Below are 13,857 nucleotides of genomic sequence, written 5' to 3' on the forward strand. Positions count from 1 at the left end.
CAACATGGCACATGTATACATATGTAATAAATCTGCACGTTGTGCACATGTACCCTCGAACTTAAAGTATAATTTAAAAAAAAAAGATTTAATAACTGCCCTGCTGGGTTTTGGACTTGCATGCAGCCTGTAGCTCCTTTGTTTTGGCCAATTTCTCCATTTTGGAACAAGAGCATTTACCCAATGCCTGTATCCCCGTTGTATCTTGAAATTAATTAACTTGTTTTTTATTTTATGGCCTCATAGGTGGGAGAGACTTGCTTGTCTCAGATGAGACTTTGGACTTGAACTTTTGAGCTAATGCTGGAATGAGTGGAGACTTTTGGGGACTGTTGGGAAGGCATAATTGGTTTTGAAATATGAGAAGGACATGAGATTTGGGAGAGGTTAAGAGCAGAATGATATGGTTTGGTTCTGTGTCGCCACCTAAATCCCTTGTTGAATTATGATCCCGAATGTTGGAGGTGGGTCCTGATGGGAAGTGATTAGATCACGGGGAGTGGTTTCTAATGGTTTAACACCATCCTCCTAGTGCTGTCTTGTGAGTGAATTCTTATGAGATTTGATTGTTTAAAAGTGGGTAGCACTTCCCCCTTCACACTCTCTCTGTCTTGCCATCATATGAAGACATGCTCACTTCCTCTTTGCCTTATGCCATGATTGTTGTTTCCTGAGGCCTCCCGGCCATGATTCCTGTACAATCTGTGGAACTGTGAGCCTATTAAACCTCTTTTCTTCATAAATACCCAGTTTCAGGTAGTTCTTTATAATAATTTGAGAATGGACTAATATAGTAGGTATCATAAGACTCTATGATTAAGTATATTCAGTGGGAGCATTTGCCAAAACTTTCAAACTTGATGTGAAAGTTTGTATCAAAGTTCTTTTTTTTTAAAGCCTAATCTGGTAGACAAAGGTAACATATCTTCCTGATTTTTTATTTATTTTATTTTTTGAGATAGGGTCTTGCTCTGTTGCCCAGGCTGGAGTGCAGTGGCACGATCACAGCTCACTGAAGCCTTGACTTCCCAGGCTTAAGTGATTCTCCCACCTTAGCATTCTGAGCAGATGGGACTAGTCATACACCACTATGCCTGGTTACTTTTTAAAATTTTTTTATAGAGATTGGGTGTTTCCTAGGCTGGTCTCCAACTCCTGAGCTCAAGCGGTCCTCCTGCCTTGGCCTCCCATGGTTCTGGGATTATTGATGTGAGCTACCACAACTGGCCTGTATCGAAGTTCTTAAGGACGAACCTCCTAATAGTGTAGGATATCTTCTAAATGCTCTCTGGTACACAATAAAACATTTGAATGATCAGACTAACTCCAAGCAAATTAAATCCATGCTGCAGTAACAGTTCAGGAATAAGCACCTGTTGTAGACAGAAGACAGTATTCTGCACTGACTGAGAATACAATTTTTTAGTGATTGCAATTACCATGTCATTTTTCTTGCTTTTATGTATTCCTCTGTTCCTCTTCCCTCCTTTAAGATCATGTTCATGTTCTTAAGACTTCATCTCTATGCCCAAATTAGTAAAATTATACTCTAAAGAGATACTGTCCTTTCAAACAGGTCACCTACAGCAGCTAATTATTGGGGTCTCTACTGAGAAAAATTCTGTGACTTTTTTTTTTTGAGACGGAGTCTCGCTCTGTCACCCATGCTGGAGTGCAGTGGCCGGATCTCAGCTCACTGCAAGCTCCGCCTCCCGGGTTCCCGCCATTCTCCTGCCTCAGCCTCCGACGAGTAGCTGGGACTACAGGCGCCCGCCACCTCGGCCGGCTAGTTTTTTGTATTTTTTAGTAGAGACGGGGTTTCACCATGTTAGCCAGGATGGTCTGGATCTTGTGACCTCGTGATCCGCCCGTCTCGGCCTCCCAAAGTGCTGGGATTACAGGCTTGAGCCACCGCGCCCGGCCAATTCTGTGACTTTTAACTAAATATTTTCAAATGTGAATTTTGGGGAAACTAATATTTATTTGCTTCTCCTACATGGCAAAACTGCCAGTTCTGCTATTTGAAAACCCCCAATGACTTTATTTTCTACCATCACTTTTTCATGTGCTGCCAAAATGAAAATGTTTAAATTAAGTGTGTTGTACAAATGGTAGCCAACACAAACTGTTTTTTTTTTTAAAATTTGTAAGAGTTTAAAGTTTTAATTTTACATTTTGACCTTTTTTGTAAGGGTGTATGTTATGTGTTTAACCTTTGTTAACATTAAAAACTGTGATGTGTGCGTAGAATATTACTTTCTAGGGCTAAATCTCTGATTTCCTGAATCTTCCTTTTTTTTCTTTCTTGATTTACTCCCTCATCTTGCTAAAATACACCTTGGAGTAGCTTCCTTAAGAAAGGGTGTATGAGAGGTAAAATGTTTTAATTATCTGAAAAGTTTATTTTATTTTTTAATCATTTTTATTTATTTTATTATTTTTTAAGGACCAGTATGGTAGTATGAAAAGCTTATCTTTTAAAGTCATGCATGATTTATAGTTTGATTGGTTATAGAATTCTCGGTTCAGAATTCAGAATTTTGTATTCACTGTTCTATATTCCTTTGGCATCCAGTATTGCTATTGAAAAGTATGATGCCATTGATGATCTTCATCTGACATATGCAATTATTTTTACTTTTCTTTCTTTCTTTTTTCTTTTCTTTTTTTTTTTTTTTTTTTTGAGACAGTTTCACCCTGCCTCCCTGGCTGGAGTGCAGTGGCATGATCTTGGCTCACTGCTGCAACCTCCGCCTCCTGGGCTTAAGCACTTCTTGTGCCTCAGCCTCCCGAGTAGCTGGGATTACAGACATGTGCCACATACCTGGCTAATTTTTGTACTTTTAGTAGAGACAGGGTTTCGCCATGTTGGCTAGGCTGGTCTCGAACTCTTGGCCTCAAGTGATCTGTCTGCCTTGGCTTCCTGAAGTGCAGTGATTACAAGGGTGAGCCACTATGCCTGGCCATTTTGCTTTTTTTCTTTTTCTTCTTTCTGTCTTTCTGAATGGTTTTAGGGTCCTGTCTTTATCTCTTGTGCTCCAAAATTTTACAGTGATGTGCCTTGAATTATGTGCCTTCATTCATTTTTCTGGGCACTCAGTTGATGCTTTTATTCTGTAAACTCATATTTCTTTCATCCTGAGAACTTTTATTGTTTTATTTCTTAGATAATTTTGTCCCCTTCCATTTTATCTTTCTGTTCTAGAATCCCTCTGATAGACATTGGATTTTTTGAAATAATGCTGTAATTTCTAAGAATCTTTTCTCATTAGTTAAGATAAGGCTTAAATGCATATGATAGAAAACCGCAAATAATATACAGGTTTAAAGTGCAGGGGTGTGTGGTAACGGCAGCTATAGAGTTAACAGGGACTAAGACACCACCTTCTCTTTTTTTTACTCTGTTACTCTTTTTTTTTTTTTTTTTTTGAGATGGAGTCTTATTCTGTCACCCAGGCTGAAGTACAGTGGCATGATCTCAGCTCACTGCAACCTCTGCCTCCCAGGTTCAAGCAATTCTTCCTACTTCAGCCTCCCAAGTAGCTGGGATTACAGGCACCCACCACCATACCCCACTAATTTCTGTATTTTTAGTAGAGATGGGTTTTCAGCATGTTGGCCAGGCTGGTCTTGAACTCCTGACCTCAAGTGATCCGCCTGCCTTGGCCTCCCAAAGTGCTGGGATTATAGGTGTGAGCCACCACACCCAGTCTACTCTGTTATTCTTTGTACATAGATGGCATCTGTCCTCAAGTTTGCCTAATGGCCCTGAATAGCTGCTGGAGTTTCAGCCCTCATGTCCACATTCTAGATAGCAAGAAGGAAGAAAGGATGAAGGTAAAAAGGGAGTACTCTATTTCCTATCTCCTTCTCCTCCTTCTCCTCATCCTCCTCCTTCTCTACCTCCTCCTCCTTCTCTACCTCCTCCTCTTTCTTCTTCTTTCTTCTTCTTTCTTCCTCCTTTTCTTTTCTTCTTCCTCTCTTCTCCTTCTCTTCCTCCTTCTCCTCCTCCTCCTTCTTCTTCTTCCTCTTCCTTTTCCTCTTTTTGAGACAGGGTCTCACTCTGTCTCCCAGACTGGAGTGCAGTGGCACGATGTTGGCTCACTGCAGCCTTGACCTCCTGGGCTTAAGTGATCCTCCCACTTCATCCTGCCTGGTAGCTGGGACTACAGGCATGTGCTGCCATACCTGTCTAATTTTTTTGGTCTTTTTTGTACAGATGGGTTCTGGTACATTGCCCAGGCTGTTCTCCTTTTAAGGAATTTTCCAAGAAGTCCCACTTAACAGTTTTCCCTGAATCTCATTGATCATAATTTTGTTACACCTGGCTGATAAGAAAGCTGGATGTATAGTCTTTTAGCTGAGCATATTTCTACCCTGAATAAAATCTGGGTCCTGCTGCTAATGAAGCACAGAAGAAATAATCTTTGGTAGGCAACTAATTGTTTCTGCCATTTTCTTTTTGTTCTACTGAGTTTCAACTTTGTATTCTAAGTCTTCTGTTGATTTTTTTAATTTTAGCTATGAAAATTTCAATTCCTAAGACTTTTACTTGAAATGTTGTTGTTTTCATTAAAATCTAATTCTTGGATAATGGGTGGAATACTTTTTATGTCTCCAAGTAGGCTTGGAGTAGCAGAGACCTAGTTTTTAATGCTAACTCTGCCATTTACTGGCTATATAACCTTGAGCTTAAGCTTTCAATATTGAAAAATGAGAATTAACTTTGTGTTAATCAACTCTATATTTTTTCATATTATAAAAAGTCTTTGTGAATATTAGAATAAACTTGGAGAAAACAGTAAAATAAAACTTGTAAGGAATTATCCAAAACAATCACTTTTAACAGTTTGCTGTTTGCTTTAGTTTTTCATGTTGATCATATTGACCAATATATCTCCTAACCAGATTATAGGCTTGTAAAATTAACCCATAAAATAGGAGATTAGTTAAGAGTGCTGGGCACATAGTAGACCCTGAGGTATAAATATATTGGAGGATTAAGAACTTTTACTTTGAATTGGTTTCTACTTATATAATAACAGAATATGCCAGGCACGGTGGCTCGTGCCTGTAGCCCCAGCTACTCTCGAGGCTGAGGTGGGAGTTTCCCTTGAGCCCCAGAGTTCAAGGCTTTCATGAGCTATGATCGTGCCACTGCACCTTGGGCAACAGACACCCTGTCTAAATAACAGAATATACTAATATATCTATATATTCAGGCTATTGTGCTCAACTGCATCTGTTTTTATGATGGCTAACTCAGGCAGAGCTCATAGAACGTATGCTAATATGAACAGATTTTTACTTTTTGTTGTAAATACTAGTGACCTACTTTAAAAATTTGTTAGAATACATATCTGTATTTTCATATATGTATGCAAAAGCAAAGTCTGAACAAGAAACTAGCAATAGTGATTTGAGTCTGGAGGGAGGATTAGGAAGAGACATAGTGGATGGAGCGGAAGGACGCTCGCTACACTGTGTATGTAAAAAGCATTTTTGGTTTTTGAACCATATGACTATTCAAACATTAAATGAACTTTATATATATTTGGTGTATTTTTTCTTATTATACAATTATTTTTAATTGCATACTTTAAAGACATGAAATATTTGAAGAGACATACAGAAAATCATTAATAAGATATAAAAGTTACCTATTATCTCATACCCCAGAGGTAACTACTGTTAACATTTGACACATTTCTTCCAGTCATTTATACATTATAAAGTTGTACTTACATGTATTTGTGAAATTGGAATATACTATGTAATGTTACATATTCTGCTTTCCCCCACCTACATATTGATTATATTATTTGAATCACATCTCATGCAACTGAGAGTATGATTTAACTATATTCTCCATGATTATTCTCTATGATTGAATATTTAGAGGTTGTTTCCATTTTTTGGCTATCATAAGTAACTTTGAGATAAAGTGCATGGCACTTAAACCTTTATGCACTTCTCTGGTCATCTCTTTGGGATAAAATTTCCAGGAGAGAAATAACTGGGTCAGAAGCTGTGACCATTTGACAGGTTCTTGTTAGCTGTTGATATGTTGAAAGATATTTTTCTTTGTGATAAGTTAATACATACAGTTTTTCCCCCAAGGAACATATGCAGGATAAACATATTATCAAAGCTGTAGAACAGCAGCAGCAAGAGGAAGAAGATGAAAAGATTAGAAAATTTATCAAAGCAAAAAAGTGTCTTATACAAATGGGGAAAGAAAAAGAAGCTGAAACACACAGGTAGGCTTTAATAATGTGTATAATAAAGTACTATCTGAAATTATTATGATTTTATGACTATTATGACAGTAGTCTTTAGGAACAGAGGTCTTATTTTATATATGACTAGAGCATTCAGTGATCTGATTTCAGTTTGGGATGTGGGTATGAGGACATCATCTTGTAGATGGTCAGAAATGCTGATCTGCTGTTCCAGAGGAGTATGAGCTGAAGATGGCTTTGTGAGCCATTGGTATATAAGTGGCAGTTGGAGTTGTGGATACAGATGAGCTCACCTAGGGTGGGTAGGTAAGAAATGAAGGTGGCAGAGTCCCTAGGGAACTCCATTTAAAAGTCAAATGGAAAAAGAAGATAGTGTGAAGACCAACGAATAGTTTCCAGAGATTGGAGAAAAACCAGGGAAACACCAGGGAGAAGAGTCTCAGTAAGAAGGGAGCGGTCATCAGTGTTAGGTCAGTAATGGGATTAAGTATAATTTTTAAAATGAAGTATTCATCCAATTTAGAGGACATTGCTTATGTTAGTGATCAGTTTGGTATGGGATGTAGAGATAAGAGTAGGAGGCCAGATTGCAGTATGGGGGGTTTCTGTCTAAATCATGCTTTCCCCTTGTGCAGAATCCTCTGATGGCTTCACAACTCACTTAGTCTTTACAATGGCCCATAAGGCTCTCCACCTACCCAAATTTCCATCTTCCCAGCTCATCCCTCCCAGCCTTATCCCTTAGACCTCTTCTCTTACTATTCTCTCCTCTCCTTCTTCTCACCTGTACTGGACTTGCCTCTGCCTGCTCTAGGGAATGCTCACCTCCAGAGAGCACGTAACTTGCTTTCTTAACTCTGTCAGATCTGTACTTAAATATTACCTTGTCACTGAGGCTTTCTCTGACTACCTTATTTAAAATTATACCACCTCCCCAATTGCTTGTCAGTTTACTTGCTTTTCCCACCCTCGTTGCTTGATATATAGCACTATATACATTTTTTAAATTATTTATTTTGTTTACTGTCCCTCTCCCCCAGCAATCATGAAAGCCCCATGAGGACACAGATTTTTATTTTTATTAAACCTTTTTTTTTAGAGATGAGGTCTTGCTGTGTTGCCCAGGGTGGAGGACAATGACTATTCACAGATGTGATCACAGTGCCCTGTAGCCTCAACCTCATAGCCTCAAGGGATCCTTCTATCTTAGCCTCTTGAGTAGCTGGGATTAAAGGTGCGCGCCACCATGCCCAACTTTTTTGTTCACTGTTAGGTCTGTCCCCAGCACCTGGAATGGTGTCAGGAGCATAGTAAGCAATCAATAAAACTGTTTAAAATACTGTTTTTTGGAATTCTACCTGAAAGGTCACCTTTTCTCTGAAAGCTTTCTTTTTTTCTCCTTTGTCCATATCATTTTCTAGCTTTCTCATGGCATTTATTACCCTTTGTCTTGGATAGTTATAAAGACATTCGCATAAATGTTTTTTCTCCACTTTAAATTGTAATTTCCTTGGAGTATGCACTGTATCCTTTCTCATCATTTCTCACATGCTGCTTTGCCAATTCACTCAGTAAGTGAATTTGTCACAACAAAATTATTTTTTATACAATTTCATAAATTAAAATGCCCCAATTTATTTAACAAAATTTATTTATTCTTATAATGTACCAGGCACATGCTTTGCTCTTCACTAGAGAGAGGACCCATTCAATTTCTGACCTGAGGAATCTCATAGTGAATTTGAGAGGCCAAAGTAGGAGGATTGCTTGAGGCCAGGAGTTTGAGACCAGCCTGGCCAGCATAGCAAAATCCTGTCTCTTAAAAAAAAAAAAAGGAACCTTAAAGTGTAAAGGGAGAAATTTAAACAGATCAAGTCAAAAAAGTGCTGTGAATAAATTCCAGACAGAATATTGTGAGGGGATGGATATTTAGGATTTTGATAACTTTAATTATTAGATTATTTCTTTGATTTTATTTAAATAAAGGCCTTTTATAGCCTCAGCCTCCAATGATAGAGTAAGCAGGGTAGTCTGATAAAATATTGAAATATTTTCTGTGGCCAGGTGCAGTGGCTCACGCAGTAGGCTGAGGCAGGTGGATCACTTGAGGTCAAGAGTTCAAGACTAGCCTGGGCACATGGTGAAACCCCCTCTCTACTAAAAATACAAAACTAGCTGGGTTGAGGCAGGAGAATCGCTTGACCCCAGGAGGCGGAGGTTGCAGTGAGCTGAGATTGTGCTACTGCACTCCAGCCTGGGTGACAGTGAGACTCTATCTCAAAAAAAATTTATTTTCTTTAATTTTTTTTTTAATAGAGTCTCACTCTGTCACTCAGGCTGGAATACAGTGGTACACAGTTCACTGCCACCTTGAACCCCTGGGCTCAAGCAATCCTCCTGCCTCAGCCTCCTGAGTAGCTGGGACTACAGGTCCGTGCCACTGCCTTGGCTAAGACTTTTTTTTCTTTTTTTTTTTGAGACAGAGTCTCGCTCTGTCGCCCAGGCTGGAGTGCAGTGGTGTGATCTCAGCTCACTGCAACCTACACCTCCTGGGTTCAAGCGATTCTCCTGCCTCAGCCCCCTGAGTAGCTGGGATTACAGGCGTGTGCCACCACGCCCGGCTAATTTTAGTATTTTTAGGAGACAGGGTTTCACCATGTTGGTCAGGCTGGTCTCGAACTCCTGACCTCATGATCCACTCGCCTCGGCCTCCCAAAGTGCTGGGATTACAGGCATGAGCCACCGTGCCCAACTTAAAAAATTTGTCTGTAGAAATGGGGTCTTGCCATCTTGCCCAGGCTGGTCTCTTAACTCCTGGGCTCTAGCGATCCTCCCACCTCAGCCTCGCAAAGTGTTGGGATTATAGGCATGAGCTACCACACCTGGCCTAAAATATTTTTCAATGTAGGTAATTTTAAGATCTTATTTCTTACACACATACACACACACACACACACACACACAGAGAGAGAGAGAGAAAAAGAGAGAGAGAGAGAGATGTATTATACATATTACTCTCTTTGGATTTTAGAATATATGTACTTTATAGTTAAAAAATAATTCCCACTTAAAATAATCAATGTATGTAAGGAGCAATGGGGCTCCTGTTAGTTTTGTAAGAGATGACAAGTTATCTCAGACTCCCTAATTAAGTTATGTTGGCTCCACTGGACATCTGTTCATGAAGATTTGACAAGTATGGTTATTTTGTTACAGGCTTATGGAGAAACGAAGAGAAAGAATACATAACTTCCTGAGTGAACTATTGAAAGAGAAACTTGACAATGAAGATATGATTATTGCTAGAGATATTGCAGAAGCTGAGGCTGAATGGGAAAAAAGAGAAAGAGAAAAAGATGAAAAAAACAAAGCAGAATTAAAAACAATTGCAGAATATAGAGCCATTGTGGTAAACAATTCAATTATGAAAATAAAAATAGAAAGACAAAGTTAGGACCTTTCTACTATGTTTCCCATCCCATCTGCCTCTCTAACCAAAAACTAGCCAAGATATTAAAAACAATATATTACTTATCTTCCTGTATTTTTGAAATTGGACAATGTTTACTTCCTAACAAAGATGACATGACAGTCAGTTACAAATGAGATATTTATAGATGCAAAGTAATAATCTCTCCTGTTTCAGAACCATCTGAAACACAAAGGTTATTTATGTGGTATACTTTTCATTTGTATGTTTTAAAGACAAACCATGTAAAAATTATACATTTGTTTAATATTTCAAAACTTATATCTTACATGACTGTCATAACATTTAATTTGGATAGCTGATAGTTTATACACATAGGAGCAATTTTTTTTTTTTTGAGACGGAGTTTCACTCTTGTTGCCCAGGCTGGAGTGCAATGGCGCAATCTTGGCTCACCGTAACTTCCGCCTTCTGGGTTCAAGCAATTTTCCTGCCTCAGTCTCCAGAGTAGTAGGGATTACAGGCATGCACCACCATGCCTGGCTAATTTTGTATTTTTAGTAGAGACAGGGTTTCTCCATGTTGGTCAGGCTGGTCTCAAACTCCTGACCTCCCGAGGTGATCTGCCCACCTTGGCCTCCCAAAGTGCTGGGATTACAGGCGTGAGCCACCACGCATGACTGGAGCAATTAATTTTTTACTTACGTATTTCCCTTCCTTGAGAAGATCTTTTTTCTTTTCCTGTATTTTCTTTTTCAAGCCAATAAAGATTGTCCTGTATCACTTGGGTGTTTTCTGATATTCAGGAAATAGAGCAAAACCAAAGTAAACTGGCCTCATGGCCAGAAAAGTGCATGCACTTTTCTGCTCCTGTATTGCTCCTGGCTGACTCTCCTCTGCTTCAACTCTCTGACTCTATGCCTTTTCAGACGGGAATGGTTGCTATAACTGGTTTTAATTTGTTTCCTTTGCCTTAAACGTCTAGATGAAAAATAAAGAGGAAGAAGAAAGACAAAGAAAAATAGAGGCTAAAGAACAATTGCTGGCTGTCATGAAAGCAGATCAAATTTTCTGGGAACATGAAAAGGAGAAAAAATACAAAGCTGATAAAGAACACCGAGAGGTTCAAGACGCCCATATTCAGCAAATGGTAATTATTCCTGAATGTTTATACTTATATTAGCAATAAGTATATAATACAGAATTCATGCTAGTTTTCTATCTCCCAAGCAGTTTATTTTGTCAGATAAGAAAAAAATGGTCATTATGGTTATGGCTCAATAAAATATATTAAAAATGTAGGGTTAGTTTCTGTTTTTATCTCCAGTGAAGTTCCCATGCGAGTATTATCTTTTAGATGAATGTTTATCCTTCTTTAGTGTCTATTATACTTTAGTAAATATTAAAGAAAATACAAATGCATGTGGCAGGCCATAATGCTCATCTTCGTTTTACTTTTTTCCCATATCTCAAAGACTATGTTGATTGGGATCTCATAGGTTTCAGATTTGAGGTGAATGGAGATATCAGATTTTAGAAGATATGTAGAGGACCTAGCATCCAATCATTTGCAACTAAAACCTGTTTTTGAAATGGCTGTACCATTTTCCATTCCCACCAGCAATGTATGCGAGCACAACTTACTCCACATACTCATCAACACTTGATATTGTCATCCCCTAATTTTAACTATTCTAGTATAGTGATATCTTATGGCCTTATTTTACATTTCTCTAATGACCAAAGATAATGGACATCTTTTCACATCCTTGCTAGCCATCTGTATACCTTCTTTTGTGAAGTGTCTATTTAAGAGTGTTGCCAATTTTTAATTGGGTTTTCTTAGTGCTGAGTTTTTTAAAATTGATTTTTACTGTGGTAAAACATAACATAAAAAAGTACCATTTTAAGCATGGTTAAGGGTACGGTTCAGAGGCATTGAGTACATTCACACTGACCACTCTACATCTCCAGAGTTTTTCATCATCCTGTACTAAAACTATACACGTTAAACAGTAACTCCCCATCCCCTCTTTTCTCCAGTCTGGGTAACCTCTGTTCTACTTTCTATCTCAATGAATTTGATTATTCTAGGTATCTCATAAGTGGAATCAGACAATATTTGTCCTTTTCTGTTTGGTTTTCACTTTTTTTTTTTTTTTTGAGACAGAGTTTTGCTTCACTGCCCAGGCTGGAGTGCAGTGGCGTGATCTCGGCTCACTGCAACCTCTGCCTCCAGCGTTCAAGCAATTCTCCTGTCTCAGTCTCTCAAGTATCTGGGATTACAGGTGCCCACCACTACGTCAGGCTAATTTTTGTATTTTTAGTAGAGACGGGGTTCCACCATGTTGGCCAGGCTGGTCTCAAACTCCTGACCTCAAGTGCCCGCCTTGGCCTCCCAAAGTGCTAGGACTCCAAGTGTGATCCACTGCACCTGGCCTCCATTTTTGAATTGGATTTTTTGCTGTTGGGTTTTAGAGGTTTTGAAAATATTCTGTATATTAATCTCTTATCAGATAACATGATCTGCAAATGTCTTCTCCCATCCCATGAGTTACCTTTTCACTCTGTTGATAATATCTTTGAGATATAAAAGTTTTTAATTTTTGGCCGGGTGCCAAAATAGTTTGTTTCAATCATGATCAAATAAGATCAGTATTTGGAATCCTTCTGATTTACTTGTTGAAGTCTTTAAGAAGTTTTCTTGATCAAATACTTGGTTCCTGTTAGGTACAATTTTTAAAAATACTTGATTTTTTTTTTTTTTTTTGCCTTATTTTCCAGTTTTCAGGATAGTTAATTAGCTATTATCTTCCAAATGTACTTGGAAAGTACTTTTACCTTCATCTATTAGCATTTTTAGGATTTTAAACTTAATTTTTTGGAACTTTTTCTTTATAAACTTATATTTATGCTTAATGCATATCAAATGTGAGGTACCAATCATATGTTCCATCATAGTAATTCTTTCCTTCCATTGTCACTTCCTTTCTGTGCTTCAAATGGTTCTTTCTGTTCCCTCAATATTTTTCTACATTTACTAAATTAACTTATCCAAATTGCTGCTTATTAAGTTCCCAAATATTAGCATTTTACCTTTGATGAGAGATAGATTTTGGCCTTTTTTTGACCTTTTCTCCAATCTTATTGTCATTTTCTACTTTTTAAAACTCTGGTATTTTATCCCCAATTTCACAAATAGTATGTAAACTGAATTTTGAATTGCAGCACCCAATAATGAAAAATTTGATATTTCACATTAAATATGGTTGCTCTGTTCCATCAAAAATTTAAATTTATGGTAGATATCAGGTTTGGGCTACTGTTTTATGCCAACATTTTGGATTTTGAGAAATATTTTTATGAATATTAAATATATTCCTAAGTAGACAAAGTAACTTATTTTAAAAAATAAACTCAACATTTCTTAAAGTGCCACAGAGAATACAAATGAAAAGTTGCCAACCAGAGCATCACAGAAAAGCCATAAAAAGAATCCCATCCAATGTAAATTAATATAAACAATTAAAAGACAAAATTTGTATAAAATATTGGTAAACTGCCTTTTGGCAAATTGCCTACTTATTCCACTCAGTGCCTTCTCAACCTCCCTTGATAAATGTCACTCATTGTTCCAGTTTAAAATTTTTGGGAAATAATGTAAATGGTTTTAGTCCAGATATTCACTGCTGATTTAATCTTATGTGGCTGGGAACATGGTATATTGGGCTGACCCAGCACAGTAGAGTTGAGTGAATTCCTCCAAAATAGCCGATGGTTAGAGACAATGGTGGCTGTGCATTCTAAACCACTAAAGTTCACATCTTGTAAGTGGTTGAAACAGGATTCCAAACTCTGTTACCTGAGTTTTATCTAAATTTCATGTTTCGCTATGTCACTGTGTTATTTGCAAATGTATCACATTAGGCTATTAATAAAGGTTTCATTGAGCCACTACTTTGAGCACGATAGGAAAGTTTCTGAAATACATGATAGTATATAGTTGTTAAATCAGAACTTGTAAAATATCAATGAGTTTAGAAAATTATACCTACATTTTCAAATGCTACCTATGCATGATAGGAAAGTTTCTGAAATAAATGATAGTACATAGTTGTTAAATCAGAACTTGTAAAATATCAATGAGTTTAGAAAATTATACCTACATTTTCAAATGCTACCTAT

At 37.7% G+C, this 13,857-nt stretch overlaps 1 protein-coding gene across 1 annotated transcript in view; it reads left to right on the forward strand.

The window, feature by feature from the left end:
* The window catches only part of CCDC173 (coiled-coil domain containing 173), a 64,211-nt gene that overhangs the window by 42,878 nt on the left and 7,476 nt on the right, over positions 1 to 13,857 (forward strand). The window contains exons 6-8 of the mRNA XM_011988146.1: positions 6,121 to 6,260; positions 9,459 to 9,651; positions 10,658 to 10,822. Of these exons, the coding sequence (XP_011843536.1) occupies positions 6,121 to 6,260; positions 9,459 to 9,651; positions 10,658 to 10,822 (498 nt within the window). The remainder of the gene's footprint in view (positions 1 to 6,120; positions 6,261 to 9,458; positions 9,652 to 10,657; positions 10,823 to 13,857) is intronic.

This window comes from Mandrillus leucophaeus, unplaced genomic scaffold, assembly GCF_000951045.1.
Source record: "Mandrillus leucophaeus isolate KB7577 unplaced genomic scaffold, Mleu.le_1.0 Scaffold324, whole genome shotgun sequence".
Taxonomy (NCBI): domain Eukaryota; kingdom Metazoa; phylum Chordata; class Mammalia; order Primates; family Cercopithecidae; genus Mandrillus; species Mandrillus leucophaeus.